Below are 16,244 nucleotides of genomic sequence, written 5' to 3' on the forward strand. Positions count from 1 at the left end.
GAATATTAGACCTGGTGAAAGAGAACTGGGAGGAGCAAGAGTCGAGGGCCCGGGGGACAGTCCACTATGTGCTGCAACTCCGGGAAAGGTTGAGAGCACTGGGGGAGTTAGCGAAAAGCAATCTAGAAAGGGCTCAGGAGCACCAGGAAAGACGCTACAACCAGGGGGCCCGTTTGAGGGAATTCGCACCAGGAGATCGGGTCCTGTTGTTATTGCCAGACCGAGATTCCAAGCTGATGGCGAGGTGGCAGGGCCCATTTGAGGTTCTCCGGAGGGTTGGGAAGGTGGACTATGAACTGAGGTTACAAGGGAAAAGGAAGGACACCCAAATATACCATGTAAACCTCTTAAAGAGGTGGAAGCCCCGAGAAGCACTATTGGTGGATCCGCGGCCCCTCGAGTTAGACCTCGGCCCTTGGTGTGAGCCAGAGGAAAAACCCTGGATAGAGGGAGAACTGGCACCCGCGCAGAGGAAAGAGATGGAACAGCTGCTACAGACGTTTCCACACGTACTAACAAGCCATCCAGGTAAGACGACCCTCGCCGCCCATGAGATAGACACGGAGCCCGGGAAGAGAGTCCGCAACCCGCTCAGGCCATTACCACGGAAGTTATGGGAGCCCGTGAAACAGGAGTTACAGCTGATGTTACAGTGGGGGGTGGTAGAAGAATCGCATAGTGACTGGCGGAGCCCGATAGTGCTGGTTCCAAAGGCAGACAAGACATTACGGTTCTGTATAGACTTCCGGGGGGTGAATGCGATCTCACGCTTCGACGCCTACCCCATGCCCCGGGTGGAGGAGTTGCTCGAGCGTATTGGAGAAGCCCAGTACCTCTCCACGATTGACCTCACGAAAGGCTACTGGCAAATTCCTCTGACCCCCGGAGCCAGGGAAAAGACCGCCTTTGCCACTCCCTTTGGGCTGTACCAATTTGTGACGATGCCATTCGGGCTCCATGGCGCCGCGGCAACATTCCAACGGCTCATGGACCGAATACTGCGGCAGCACCAGGCCTTCGCCGTCGCGTATATTGACGACATCGTCATATTTAGCACAACCTGGGAGCAACACCTGAAACATGTGCAGGCCATCCTCAAAACCTTAGCGGAGGCGGGTTTAACAGCAAACCCAAAGAAATGCAAATTCGGACGCCGGGAAGTGTCATATCTAGGCTACACCGTGGGGGGAGGGCGCCTAAAGCCCTTAGTCGACAAGGTGAGTGCGGTACGGGATTGGCCTTTACCCACAACCAAGAGACAGATACGTCAGTTCCTGGGGTTAGCAGGGTACTACAGACGATTTATAGCCGACTTCGCCACCCTAGCGGCCCCGTTGACAGACATGACGCGGAACAACCAACCCCAAAAAGTAAGATGGACCGAAAGGGGCAGGCAGGCATTTGACACTATCAAACGACGCCTGGTGTCCGCCCCTATATTACGACAACCCGACTTTTCAAGACCATTCATCCTGCAGACGGACGCCTCAGAGGTGGGGCTCGGGGCAGTGTTAGCGCAGGAAGTCGAAGGGGGGGAGCATCCCATACTATACCTGAGTCGCAAACTGTTCGATCGGGAAAAGAACTATGCGACTATTGAGAAAGAGGCCCTGGCAGTTAAATGGGCCATTGAGGCTTTACGTTATTACCTTCTAGGGGACCGGTTCCTGTTGATCACAGACCACGCACCGTTGAAGTGGATCCAGTCGATGAAAGAGACTAATGCACGAATAATGCGGTGGTATTTAGCTCTCCAACCATACTGTTTCCAAGTGGTACACCGCCCGGGGGCGGCGCACCAGAACGCGGACTTCCTATCGCGAAGTATAAAGGAGGCTGATGGGACGAAAGGACCCCCAGAGCTCGACTTAAGGGGGGAGGTGTGTGACGGGGTGAGGCAACCCCGCACTAGAAGGGCCCCCCCCAGCGAGGCAGGAGAAAGCGGCGCGGCTTGTCTCGCCGCCGCCGAGGACGCGTCCGGTGGGGTAACCGGGACGCGCCGCTCGGCAGGCGGGCGAGCGGGCGGGACCCCGAGCAACACAGGGGAGGGCGGTGACGGGGTGAGGCAACCCCGCACCGAGGAGGGCCCCCCCAGCGGGGCAGGAAGAGACGCCACGGCGGGACCTGCTGCCGCCGGGGACGCAGGCAGCAGGGCAGCCGGGACATGCCGCCAGGCTGGCGGCTCCAGGGACACAGCCCGAGACAGCGCGGGGGAAGAACCCCCCCCCGGCAAGGTTAGTGGGGACAACCGGGCAGGGACGGCACCCCACCAGCCTCGGGGCGGGCAGCCCCGCGGGCGCCCCAGCCGGCCCTATGCCCCACAGCTGCAGGAGAGGGAGAGAACGCTGGGGGTGAGGGGAAACAGCTGGGGAGGAGAAGCTGGAGCCGTGGATGAGCACAGGTGTGAGTGCTCTGGAGGGGCGGGGCGGCACCTTCCCCAGGTATAAAGTCAGGAGAGGCAGAAGCAGGGGGAAGGAGGAGAAGGAGGACGCTGGAGGCAGAGACTGAGAGACACCGAGGAGGCGGCGAGACCAGCCAGCTGGTGAGCGGACGAGCGAGGGCGTGAGGAAGCAGCCCAGGGCGGGTGTACTGGAGCCCGAGGGTTGATGCGGTGCGGCTCTGTGCCCCATCAGCCAGGTCGGGGGAGAGAAGAACATCTCCCCCGCCTTAGGGCCCTGGGCTGGGGTCTGGAGAGAGGGAGGGCCCGGACCCCCCTCACCTCCTCGCTCGCGGGATCCTCGGGGCAACCACCGGGAGGGCCGACCCGGCGCCGCGGCACCGAGACTGGGACCTTCCGGGACGGCAACCGTGGGAGTGTGACTGCCCAGGACGGGGTGGGCTCACGGACCCCGTAACACTTACAATCAGATCAAGAACAACAAGGAGTCCCGTGGCAGCTTAAAGAGTAATAGATTTATTTGGACATAAGCTCTCATAGGCAAAAACCCACTTCATCAGATGCACTGGAGTGGAAATTACAGAGGCAGGCAAAAATACACTAGAACATGAGAAGAAGGGAGTTACTTTATCAAGTGGAGGATCAGGATGCATGTGACTCATTCTCAACGGTTGATGAGGAGATGTGAATACCATGAGAGGGAAAATTGCTTTTGTAGTGAGCCATACATTCTCAGTTCCTATCCAAACCTAGATTAATAGTGTCACATTTGCAAATGAATCACAGCCCTGCAGTTTCTCCTTGCAATCTGTTTTCAAAGTGTTTTTTGTTGAGGGACGGACACTTTTAAATCTGTTACTGAAGGTATGTCTACAATACATTACATCCCTGTGTCACCAGAGGGATGTAAATTAGACATACTGAAATTACTAATGAAGGGGGGATTTAAATATCCCACACTTCATTAGACTAAAAATGGCCACTGCTTTTTGCAGCCACGGCAATTTGCCAGCAAAAAGTGGCAGCCTAGATGGGGATCAGTCATCAAGGAAAGCCTTTTCGTACCAATCCCTTATGCCTCGTGCAACAAGGTTTACTGGATCGGTTGGAAAAGGCTTTCCTTGCCAACCAATCCCCGTCTAAACTGCCGCTTTTTGCCGGCAAACTGCCGCGTTGGCAAAAAGCGGCAGCCATTTTTATTCTAATGAAGCATACGATATTTAAATCCCTACTTCATTAGCAATTTTGGTATGTCTAATTTACATCCCTCTGGTGACAGAGGGATGTAGTCTAGACATCCCCTGAGTGTGCAGGGAGAGTGAAGTGTTGTCCTAACTAGGTTTTGTGTGCTACCATCCTTGATGTTTGATGTGAGTCCATTTATTTATTTATTTATTTTTGCATAGAGACTGTCTGATTTGGCCACTATACATGGCAGAAGGGCATTGCTAGCACATGATAGCATATACCAGATTAGTAGATGAGCATGTGAATGACCCATTATGGTGTGGCTGATATGGTTAGGTTGTATTACTTCAGCTCTCATTCATTTAGAAAAGTGGCAGCTACATCAACCACAATGTTAGGAAAGGGAGACAATGAGGTGTCTGTTGGATGTTGGCATTTGGGCTACGGTAGGTCTGGCATTTGGCCTCCCCAAATGGGATAATACATCAAATTACAATTCTGCTCTTTAATGGGTTGTTCTCTGTTCTGTTGCAACATTTAATAGATAGATCTCACTCTCCAGCAGGCTGTTCCCATTCTCCACAATAATTATTATTCATCAGGTAATTGATTTATACATACATAATTAGGGTAAAGCAGGCTGTCTATCTGGATGAAGGGAATGGGTTGAGAGGCCAGCTTCTTTCCAGGGTCCTTATACCGGCACAGAGAGGAACAGGGGACACTGCTTTCATACCCATCCTCAGGTAGAACCAGGGGCCATTGGTGCCCAGTTGAATTCTGCAGCCTGTCAGCAAGTTCAGGAAGTGGCTCCTCACTGGTTTGTTAATTTAATAAAGTTGCAGACTCTGCCCACACACTACTTTACATAAGGTCTCATGTTTCCATGTCTGCTTTAAAAGAAGGCAGTGCAGGAAAGTGGTGTTGCTGAATTTGTAAGTTGTCCTCCTCCTCCACCTCCTCAGTCAGTACCAATGCAATGGACCAGACTGGTGATAGAGAAAGTATGGTTGTGCTCTTGATAAGAAATAAAACTGAGAACCTAAACCTTTCATGCTCATTTAACTATCACATCATGCTAGTCCTGATGTGTAAGAGGAATTACATACTGCCAACCTACATTTTATGGGCAGATTTGATTAGCAGTTTTAGTTGGACAAACTATTCAACTTGGCCTGACCTGAACTACAGTACAGCACTTCTGTGTGCTGTTAAAGAGCAACCTACCACTTTTCAACCCATAGAGGTTGCATTTCAATGGTGGGTAAATGATTCATGTATATACATAGTTTGTGAAGTACTTTAGGACTCCTCTAGATGAAAGGTGTTAAGTACAGTAAGTGTAAGACATTATTACTCTTTGACACAAAAGATATAAACATGAACAAATAAGAAAAAAAATATTGCTTCTTGAGAATTTGAAATGCTTTGCTGCTGGCTTCTGACACACACCATTTATGTCACTTTCAGAAAGACCTTATGTGAATAATGACTCAAGGATTGATAGAGGAAGGGAGTCAAAAGTGAACAAAAGTTTGACGCTGCAGCTCGCGTACAAAAATGTCTGACGTGATCAGAGACAGAACACCTCATCCGGTCGACAGAAGCCAAGCTCCATCCACAACCAGCCTGGCCCCGGCACGGCCCTCTCCTCCCTTCCCTTCCCCAGTGGCCTTGGGGAGATCTGGGGCTGGCATGGCCTTACCCCGGCCCTCCCTAGAGGCCGGGGGGTGACCCAAGGTTGACACAGCCTTGGCCCAGCCCTCCCCAGCAGCCAGGGGTAGAGCCGGTGCTGGCCTCATCTTGGCCCTCGGAAACCAGGGACGGAGCAAGGCGAGGCTGGTGTGGCCTCAGCCCAGCCCTCCCTGGAAGGCTGGGGTGGGGGTGGGGGGGGAGATCCAGGGCTGGTACAGCCTTGGTCCAGCCCACCTGGTGGCCAAAAGGGAGGGGAGAGCCAGGACTTGTGTGGCCTCGGTGACCTGGGGCAGGGAAGGAGAGTCGTGGCTGGCGGGGCCTCAGCCCAGCCTAACCCCCCAGAAGCCAGGGCAGGCAGGAGAGCCTCTGGAGGGCCCGGTGGCTGCAGGGGTGGAGAGTCATGGCTACGCCTACTCCTGGGCGGGGAAGGAGGGGGGAGGATGTCGAACGTAGTGCACAGACCCCTAGGTTTTTCTGAGCAATAACTGACAGATATCCCAGTTTTGTTATATTATTGATGTAAGGCACTAATTCTGTTTAAAATATATTATCAGTGGCAATTTACCATTTCTGTTTAAAGAAGTATTTCTAATACAGCTAGGAGAAACATGACATTTGTCAGCATCTTACCGCTACATCTCCACTGCAGTTTTGGGATTGGCAAGTGCCAGTTATTCTGTTGGGAATCAGCACATCCTCCCAGCAAGATGGACCCTTTAAAATAAAATCAAAACAACTTCTTTAAAATCTAGTTGTTAAGAAAGCATATCAAAAGTAATGTAATTAGAGCTTAAGCATTCACTGAAAATGAAATTCCGTCTGGTTCTGTGCCTACTGTTACTCAAAGTCTTGATACTATATTTCCAAAGCTTAAAAGTTAGCTAAGGTCAGGGATACTTTATTTTTTTTATGATTAAAAAGCTACAGACGAATATTTATCTGAGCCTGCAGCTGATCAACTGAAAATGTAAAAAGTGACAACAATGTTAGGCAAAGGGGTAAATATTGGAATAGAAGGTTGTGAAAAGATTAATTGGTTTCCTGGTATTTGTCTGCTTAACTTTTTAAGCAGCTTCTGTTTTACTGAGATGACAGTTAATGCAGAAGGGACTTGGACCTATCTATCGAACAAACTTTGATAACGTTTATTTTAAATCAACAAGAGAATTTCTTCAGACTTTCTTTCATCTTCATCATGACCACTTCTAAATATAATACATATTAGTAATGAAAAAGTTTACAACAAGGGAGTAAGTTCATATCAGTGGTGGTTAAATCATCATATCTCATCTAATTATTCTGCTAAAGAAAAAAAGCCATTTCAAAAGCAAACAAACATAGAAAATCCTGACTGCTCATTACTACAACATATTTAATGGAAACAACTATATTTATGGTTGCGATAAAAAATAGAGAAGAAAAAAGAACTTCTAACTTAAAAACTGCAATCATTAACATTCCAGAATTGCAACATGCTATATTTGTCAAACAAATGTTTATCATAGGAAAAGAATTAATTTGTACACGCACATGCACACACCCCCATAGTCTTATACAGATAGGCTACATCTAGACTGGCATGATTTTCCGCAAATGCTTTTAACGGAAAAGTTTTTCTGTTAAAAGCATTTGCGGAAAAGAGCGTCTAGATTGGCACAGATGCTTTTGCATAAAAGCACTTTTTGCGGAAAAGCATCCGTGCCAATCTAGACGTGGTTTTGCGCAAGAAAGCCCCGATCGCCATTTTCGCCATCGGGGCTTTTTTGCGCAAGACAGTCCTGAGCTGTCTACACTGGCCCTCTTGCGCAAATACATTTGCACAAGAGGGCTTTTTCCCCGAATGGGGGCATCACAGTATTCGTGGAATGAGGAGTAACGGTAGTTCGAACTAGGAAGCCTAGTTCGAACTACCTAGTTAGTGCCGCGTGTAGCCGCGCGGCACAGGGTTCGAACGAGCGGGGATTTAAAAATGGCGGAGCCCCGCTTATGCAAATGAAGCCCGGGAAATTCAAATCCCGGGCTTCATTTGCAAGTGCGGTATGCCTACATTACCCTCCTAGTTTGAACTAGGAGGGTAGTGTAGACATACCCTCAGAGAGTAGTTATTAATGGTTCACAATCCTTCTGGAAAGGTATAACAAGTGGGGTTCCGCAGGGTCTGTTTTGGGACCGGCTCTGTTCAATATCTTCATCAACGATTTAGATATTGGTATAGAAAGTACGCTTATTAAGTTTGCAGATGATACCAAGCTGGGAGGGGTTGCGACTGCTCTGGAGGATAGGGTCATAATTCAAAATGATCTGGACAAATCGAAGAAATGGTCTGAGGTAAACAGGATGAAGTTTAATCAAGACCAATGTAAAGTGCTCCACTTAGGAAGGAATGGGAAGCGACTGTCTAGGAAGGAGTACGCAGAAAGGGATCTAGGGGTTATAGTGGACCACAAACAGTGTGATGCTGTTGCAAAAAAAGCAAACATGATTCTGGGATGCATTAACAGGTGTGTTGTGAGCAAGACACGAGAAGTCATTCTTCCACTCTACTCTGCTCTGGTTAGGCCTCAGTTGAAGTATTGTGTCCAGTTCTGGGCACCGCATTTCAAGAAAGATGTGGAGAAATTGGAGAGGGTCCAGAGAAGAGCAACAAGAATGATTAAAGGTCTAGAGAACATGACCTATGAAGGAAGGCTGAAAGAACTGGGTTTGTTTAGTTTAGAAAAGAGAAAACTGAGGGGGGACATGATAGCTGTTTTCAGGTATCTAAAAGGGTGTCATAAGGAGAAGGGAGAAAACTAGTTCATTTTGGCCTCTGAGGATAGAACAAGAAGTAACAGGCGTAAACTGCAGCAAGGGAGGTTCAGGTTGGACTTTAGGAAAAAGTTCTTAACTGTTAGGGTAGTTAAACACTGGAATAAATTGCCCAGGGAGGTTGTGGAATCCCCATCTCTGGAGATATTTAAGAGTAGGTTAGATAAATGTCTATTAGAGACGGTCTAGACAGTATTTGGTCCTGCCATGGGGGCAGGGGACTGGACTCGATGACCTCTCGAGGTCCCTTCCAGTCCTAGTATTCTGTGATTTGGAATGAGAGTCATTTACCAGCACACACTTATGCAGCCATTACAAGGCTGGAGGTGTTCCAAGGATCAAAAGTCAGAACCCAGAGCTAACTCTAAATGAAACAAGAAAAACAGCAAATGAAGCTTACTCTAAAGCTCAACTAGCTAACTATTCATGGACTACACTAATTATATATAGAAAAGGCAAAGTCCCTTGGAGGAAAAACATTTGCTAAGCAAGCCAACATGCTCTGTCTATCAATTACAGGGAGCAAGGAAGACCAAGCTGGGCAGCTCCAAACTTCATACCACCACACAGCAGCATGAGGCAGGAGAAAGTGCATGCACCACACTAAAGTATACAAATAAGAGGAAAATCTCTGACTGAACTGGAACACTGGGCATGCGGGCACCTGAAATGTAAAGTAGGGTTGCCAGATGGTTTCAACAAAAATACTGAACACACTTGACATTACAACACAATCTAGATTACATCTTATTTAGAAAATACCGGACATTTATATTTCCTCATTTATATTTTTTCAATTTGTTTCCCAAACAGAAAGCTTAAATACTGGACTGTTCGGTTCAAAACCGGACATCTGGCAACCCTAATGTAAAGGGCATGTGCAGCACCGCTCAAGGAACACCAGTTACAGAACAGGTTAATAACTGTTTTCTCTTGTTGTTCTATTTGCACCCATTAGTTTAAAAAGCCTTTATAGTGACTTCTCAGTTATATTGCAGGGAATACACCAAAACATAGTTGGTGATTTAAAACAAACATTCTGCTTTTAACTAGTAACCAGAAATTAAAAATAAGGGAAAAGGGAGAATCTTACTAACTTTGCTAACAGTCAGACACAATCTAAAAGACACAAAGGATTTATAACTGTCTTTACTGTATATTGCCAGATTTTAGTTTACTTTAAATTGCATATGAAATATCCATTCAAAATCCTTCCTTCCATTACTCTGTGTGCTTGGGATTTTTACCCTCATTTATGGGAATTTAATTGATTTATATACTTTTGACATAATCGCTTTAGATGTTCCTTCTCCAGAAAGAATGATACACATTAATGTGGAATATTATATGTGAACCTGATGCTTTTCAAAATACTTAAAAAGCCTTGATCCCGATCCTATTTAATATCAATGGTAAAAACCCACTGACTTCACTAGTGTAAGACTGGTCCAAGACACCTAATTCTTCTCTCACCTACACCATTATAAATTGGTGTAATTCTCTCAAAGTTAGTGCAGTTATAAGAATCAGGCACAAGGTCTCTACACAAGTTTATAATTCCAATAACCGATCCTGGAAAAACATTACCAGCCTAGTGTTTATTATCAAGGCTTCTTGAACAGTAAACACTACAAGTCTCTTTTTTTTTTCCTGGTGTAACTTCACAGAAATCAATGGATACACGCCAGCAGAAAATTTGCCAAACAACTGGAAATAAGAGTTAGTAGCACAGATGTCCAAGTCAGACAAATATAAAATAAAGTAAAATAGTTCAGATGCAAGAAAGAGGTACGATATGCAGGATATGAAATATTAATCCCAGAAGGTTTGGAAAAAGAAGTGGCTATTAAGGAGTGATTTGAAGGAAAGGACAAGATTCAGAGGGCTAGCAATGACACAGTTTCAGCAAAAATAATGAGGAGTTTTGTGGCACCTTGAAGACTAACATATAAATGTGTTAGACTTTAAGGTGCTACAGGACACTCTGTTTTTGTTTTTTTAAAGGAAAGGACAGTTACGTTGATTATGCCAAAGTATTTTATAAATAACTAGAAGATTTACCCATCATTGCTCAGATCTTTAACTCGTTTTTTTCTTTTTGGACAATAAAATGAAATTGTACCTGCTTTATTTAAATAATTGCCCTGGGGTGAGGCTGGGGAGGAGGATTTCAGTATGCAGGCTGAAGAAGCTTACAGTCAGGTGAGAAGCACCTCACCATGGCCTCTGAAGCTCCGGTGGACACAGCCAGAGGAGCAGTGCATATCCCCCGGCTGGGGCAGGTCCAGTTTCATCTGACCCCTGTGCTCCCCAGCCAGACAGTGAGGAATGAAGCAAACTGTTCAATTTCCTCTTGGTGCCTGACAAAGAGGAACAGACTGCAATGTTGCTGTATGAATGGAGAGAGCTTCATCAGCACCTCTCCCCTCTTCCCCCCTCAAGGGTGCCAAGTGGGTGGGAGGCTCAGGGTTGGAGCAGTCCTGGAGAACACCTTCAGCGAGCCCCTTTCACCTATCTGATGGTTTGGTGTCTTTTCTGTATGGTTTTATAAGAAGCAGTCCCATTTCAGGCACATCCCATTTACCTTGCACAACCAAACCCCTTATCTTGCTATAAGTTTTGATAAAAGGAAACTATCTACCAAATTTGGTGATCCTAGCTCTTAGAGTTTAGAGGAGCTCTCTCTCTCTCTCATATATATATCTATATATAGATAGATAAATATATAGTACAGGCAGTCCCTGGGTTACATACAAGATAGGGACTATAGGTTTGTTCTTAAGTTGAATTTGTATATAAGTCGGAACTGGCGTCCAGATTCAGCCACTGTTGAAACTGACCAACAGCGGCTGAATCGGACACGCCTGTGGCAGAGCCGCTAGGGTGCTGCTGGGTTGGTCCCGCAGCGCCGCTCCTCGGCGCTACTGGATCAACCCGGCAGCACCCCAGCTGCTCTGCCCCAGGTGTTCCCAAGTCAGCCGCTGCTGAAACTGACCAGCAGCTGACTACAGGAAGCCCAAGGCAGAGCTGCTCTGCCCCGGGGTTCCTGGAATCAGCCGCTGATCAGTTTCAACAGCGGCTGAATCTGGACGCCTGGGACAGAGCAGCTGGGGTGCTGCTGGGTTGGTCCAGGACCAACCCGGCAGCCCCCCCAGCTGCTCTACCCCAGGCGTCGGTGAGAAAAGCCTGGTCTGCTGGGGGAGGCGCACTAGCTGCGCCTCTCCCCCCCCCCCCCAGCAGACCAGGGAGACGCGGAGCGGCTTTTCTCACCGCGGAGGACGCGGGCGATGGGACCGCGGCGGTCCCACCGCCCACGTCCTCTGCGGCGAGAAAAGCCACTCCGCGTCTCCCTGGTCTGCTGGGGGGGGGGGGGGGCGCTAGCTCTGTGTCTGCCTGGTCTGCTGGGGGGAAGCGCCGGTTCGTAACAGATGGGGAGGCACCCCGCACTAGCGGGGCCACTCCCCCCCCTGGTTCGTAACTAGGAGTCCGACTTAAGTCGGACTGATGTAACCCGGGGACTGCCTGTAGACTATTAATTATACCTTTCACTTTCATCTTCTGTAAGCCTAGAACTACCCAGAAACAAAACCCAACAATCATATATATTTTGCCACTTTTGATAGCTTGGGATCTGATGTAACTTGCACTTCAAGTCCGTAGTAATCTTTCAATTTACCCTAATACATATTAAATTGAGCATTTAAGGAAAAAGAGATATAAAGCATCTAGGGCCCATGGCAAAGACTCAGGAGCACAGGACTCTGCTCCTGTCTGTCACAGACATGCTGCATCACTTAGGGAAAGTCACTTTAATCCATAACTCAATTTGCCCATATACGAAATGAGGTTAATACTTATGCAAATGTGTGAAGAAGTTGCAGCTCTTTAGATGAAAGATGCTGTGGAATGTAAAATGTTGAAATAATTTCATGTATTAGAAAAGATATTGCTTAGCTGAAATCTTATATCCAACTTTCAATGTCAGTAAAGCAGCAAGAAGTTATAAAACCTTGAAAATGCAATATAATTAAAATTCTGATATTTGTTTAACTATACTGGTGCTAAATGTCATTGGTATAATTGTACCAAAATAAAAAACACAATTTCAAGGTAGAGAAGCACTTGGAAATGCAATTTTTGTTTTGTTCTTTCCTACGCTTTAGAAAAATCTTTCAAACTACAAGTCAGCCAATCAGTTGCACTGTTCAAATACATTGCTCATTACGGTGTTTATAATTATTAGTTTACATTAATCAGAGTGTATTGTGAGAAGAAAAACCTCCTGATTGCAAGATTAAAGAGACTGCCCTTCATGTACTAGTCACAGTCCTAGAGGAAGCTGCAGATAAAAATAAAAACACCACAAAAAATTTTTTTAAAGTGTAAAAGGGAAAAGAGCAAAATGAAATCTATGTATCAAGATTATTCAAATATGAATAAAAAGAAAAAAGTATACCTGAACTTACTTTCAATACTAATATATGTGTTTTTATTTTTTTCTGTTTTGGGGATTTGTTTTTGTTTTGAGGGAGAGACATATTGAATCATAGGTCCATGATAAAGATAGGAAAAAAGGGAGTATTGAAGTGCCCTTTATATTTAGGTGCCCTTAAACTGAATCTACTTCCAGCATAACTGAATATTTAATTTTATAAGATTTAGCTTTATGTTAAAGCTGCATCTGTATTTTGATCCCTTGCAATCATTGCTTAAAAATGAAAACTGGAAAGGTGTTCTAGAAATCTCCGATGACAAATTATTCAAAATGCAGTAGTTAGATTGAGTTGTTGACCTGTGAAATCAGAGAAAGGTCGGAAACGTAGGTCAACAATAGAATTCAGTGATTCATCAAATAGTATGAATCATTTAGACGGCTAAAAACTATCCCTATATCTAATGTTTTGCATTTTTCCTACTTTATATTCTTTTCCACTGAACAATATGCAGTAGAATATCATTAAAACACATCTTTCTGCCTACTACTATCTATGTGGGTGACACAAATCATTAAAATTTTGAACAAATGACCCAACTGAGGGACAAACATTAATGCAAAAAAGATTTTTAAAGTCACATAAGGAACAATGTCTGGTGCATAAGAGAGTTCAAACCAGAATACAAGTCACTCAGGGAGTGCTATATCTAATCCAAATTGAGTGACAACTGCTTTTGGAAAATATCCTCTATGGTCTTGTCAATTCTAGGCGAATTCGGTGTCTGAACTATCATTTTCTCCTTCCGGAATGCTTAATTCTTTGTACCCATAATCAAAAGATCTCTCAATATGCAAAAGATGCTGAAACCACTCTTTTGATTGGATTTCTTTTGTGTTCATGTTTTGTTAGCCTGTCTCCACAGTACAGTGTTAGCATGGATGTGTTCTCTGGCATCACAATACAATAATGGTCCTTCTACCATTATCATCTCTCAGTCACTTGCTGGGTGACTTGTATGTGCTGCACTTCATTGCACAAAGGTTTAAGTTTGCCCAGATAATAGTGTCTGGCAAACTGTGCTGAACACAAAGTAGCAGAAATTAATGCATAAAGTCTAAAAAATTAACAAAAGGTCCTTGCAAGGACTTACACCCTGGGCAGTGTGGCCACAGGATTTATATTACAGCTGTCAGCCCAAGTGATAGACTGCTGCACATTCTTAACATGCTGCTTTATTGACTTGCAAACATATTCCGTCTTTCTATTTAAGGCATGGAAACTATTCAGAGATATATTCCAACAGCAAAATATTGTACAATTTAACACAGGCCGTGAGTGTTCTGGGAATAGTAACACTGCTTACCCAAAATGCTGCCACACAGCAAAGTGCATCTTTAGCCACTTAGCAGAAAACAATCCGCCATTTTTTTCTCCTAATCCTTATGACATATGTTTGAAAGGCTTTCCTAAAGCAAGCATTTGAGCCTTGCAATCACAGTTTGGGGGAAATGCAGGTGTTTCTCCACCTGTATGTATGCCTTTCGTAGATTCTCTATTTATGGTGCTGGTCCTTCAATACCATCTATTTGAAATACTATAAAGCAATTACCAGCCTTTCCTTTCCTCGTATTTTGCAAACTGTGTTTACTCCCATTGCACAGATCCTTCACACAGCAATGTTTTTCAGAAGGTTTTCAGGAAGTAACCTCTGTTAGTTCGGTTGCCCTGATCACTGTTGGGTTTCCTCCTTGTCTACCTGTGTTAATCCTATTCTTGCAAGAATCTAGTGCCTCCAAACTTCTAATTCTTATACACTCAGAGAATTCCAGTAACATTTTTCATGTCCAAAAAACAACTGCCTTGCAACAAGACATTTGAATGTTAAAATGACCCAAAAATATTATTTTTATTCATTTTTTTTTCAAATCTGTGTGGCGATGGCACCTCCTGCTGGTCTGTCCAAGAATTCGCTCATCCAGTTCAGGAGCACCCTCCTCCAGCCGGGCTCTTACCTGTTGTTACTTGCTTCTGCCAAATCTCCACCACAGCACTCTATCAGGATCCATATTCATTTCAGACTGTGGTGCCCCCTTTTCTGGGTATTGCCCTGCTGCAGCCCCCTTGTTCAAGGGCCTCCCTTCCTGACTTTCTTCTGGCTAGCCATCTTTTTATACAATCTTACCAGGCTATGATTGGATGCCTCAAGCCCTCTCTCCTTGTACTTTTAACCAGTGTGGGGCAACCACACTCTCACAGTCAGATTATATTGCTGTGGTATTATTATTATATATTTTACTTTAATGGACCTTGCAGCATCAAGGATGTCTCAGAATAGTTGTGAGGGACAGGCAGATGACACAGGCAAGAGTGGACTGGCTGTCAAAACTGAGATCCATGAAGCAGGGAGAATTTGTTTCTAGATGTGCACAGAGAAATGAGTAACCATTTAGACTGCAAGTATCAATTTTTTCCTATGCAATTAACACCTCTAGTACAATAGTTTAGATATGCATCAGAGTTATGAGGTTGAGAGCTTTCACCTGTGGTAAACAGCACCCTGACCCAGTCTCAACTTCCCTAACCAAGAATATTTCTCTCCTTTAATAATCCCCATCTACACCAGCCTTCTATAGCTGAACAGGGGCATGTTTGGATGCACCATCCTTGCACTGTGCTCAGAACAAACAGAGCCTTTCATCATTTTTACTAAAACAGTAAAGACAAATTAAGACTTACAGATAGTGATTTATTTTTATGAATTCTTCAACAGATTTAATTTAGGAGAACCATCTGATTATCTTCATCTATTCAGGCTCTGTTTACTAAGAAGAATAATCTAGCTGCTGTGTGAGTGAAGTTTGCAGCTACCCAGATTAGAGTTGGACAAAGACCACATGACATGCTTCTAAGTGCTAAGAGATTGGAGAACTCATTTCAATTCAGAATGAGCAAATCTATTTGAACAACAACATTTATTATCATGTAGCGCTTCATATTTATTTCAGGTTGTTTTACATCTTGATAATTGTGCATACAATTGGACTATGTTTATTAAAGGAGATAAGGTGCTTATTAGATTTCTAGCGAATGGCCAGATATCATCATATAAACATTATTACTTTGCTACCAAATAAAACCACATGAATAACAGCTTCCAGTGTTGTGGAAAATATATTGCTTTAAATCCCCAAAGAGCAGCTTAGCAATGTTAGCCCCCTTGTTTAAAAGAAAAAAACAACAACAAAAAGACAGAAATGTAAAATTACCGATTCAATTAGGAGATTTTTACTGATCTTTGTTTAATTTGTTCCATTTACAATACTTGAAACGTTATCATAAAATAATTTTGTGTGTGCATGTTAGAACTGCATGTAAAATTGCCAGAATGAATGACTGAAATTCTCTGTGGTCAAGCAGAGGATGTGTTCCATGATTAGTAGAAATGAAAGCTTCCTGCACAGTGCCTCCAATTTGACCTGCAGAGGCCGCTCATAGCAGTGAAAAGGTGGTTGGCTTTTCAGATCTGTTGATTCTTTCCCCCCCTATGCTGAGAATGCTAATTAGTGCCAATTTATGATGGGTTTGTATAATATGAATGGGAAGAGGACTATCTCATTAAAACAGCCATCACAAGGTACCAACTTTTAGTTATTAATAACTTCAGCAACAATTCTGCAGAGATTTAGAGATGTGGATATTTTTATGAAGGTCAGCATTAC

General features: G+C 44.7%; 1 protein-coding gene and 1 long non-coding RNA gene across 6 annotated transcripts in view; one reads left to right on the forward strand and one right to left on the reverse strand.

Moving 5' to 3' along the window:
- PRKN (parkin RBR E3 ubiquitin protein ligase) overlaps positions 1–16,244 on the reverse strand; it is a 1,191,290-nt gene that overhangs the window by 622,028 nt on the left and 553,018 nt on the right. For all 4 annotated transcript variants that reach the window (XM_075924581.1, XM_075924580.1, XM_075924579.1 and 1 more), the window contains one exon: positions 5,912–5,995. In XM_075924581.1, coding sequence (XP_075780696.1) covers positions 5,912–5,995 — 84 coding nt within the window. The remainder of the gene's footprint in view (positions 1–5,911; positions 5,996–16,244) is intronic.
- Positions 1–16,244, forward strand: part of LOC142827941 (uncharacterized) — a 281,731-nt gene that overhangs the window by 19,034 nt on the left and 246,453 nt on the right. The window lies entirely within an intron of this gene.

Source organism: Pelodiscus sinensis, chromosome 3 (genome assembly GCF_049634645.1).
Source record: "Pelodiscus sinensis isolate JC-2024 chromosome 3, ASM4963464v1, whole genome shotgun sequence".
Classification (NCBI taxonomy): domain Eukaryota; kingdom Metazoa; phylum Chordata; order Testudines; family Trionychidae; genus Pelodiscus; species Pelodiscus sinensis.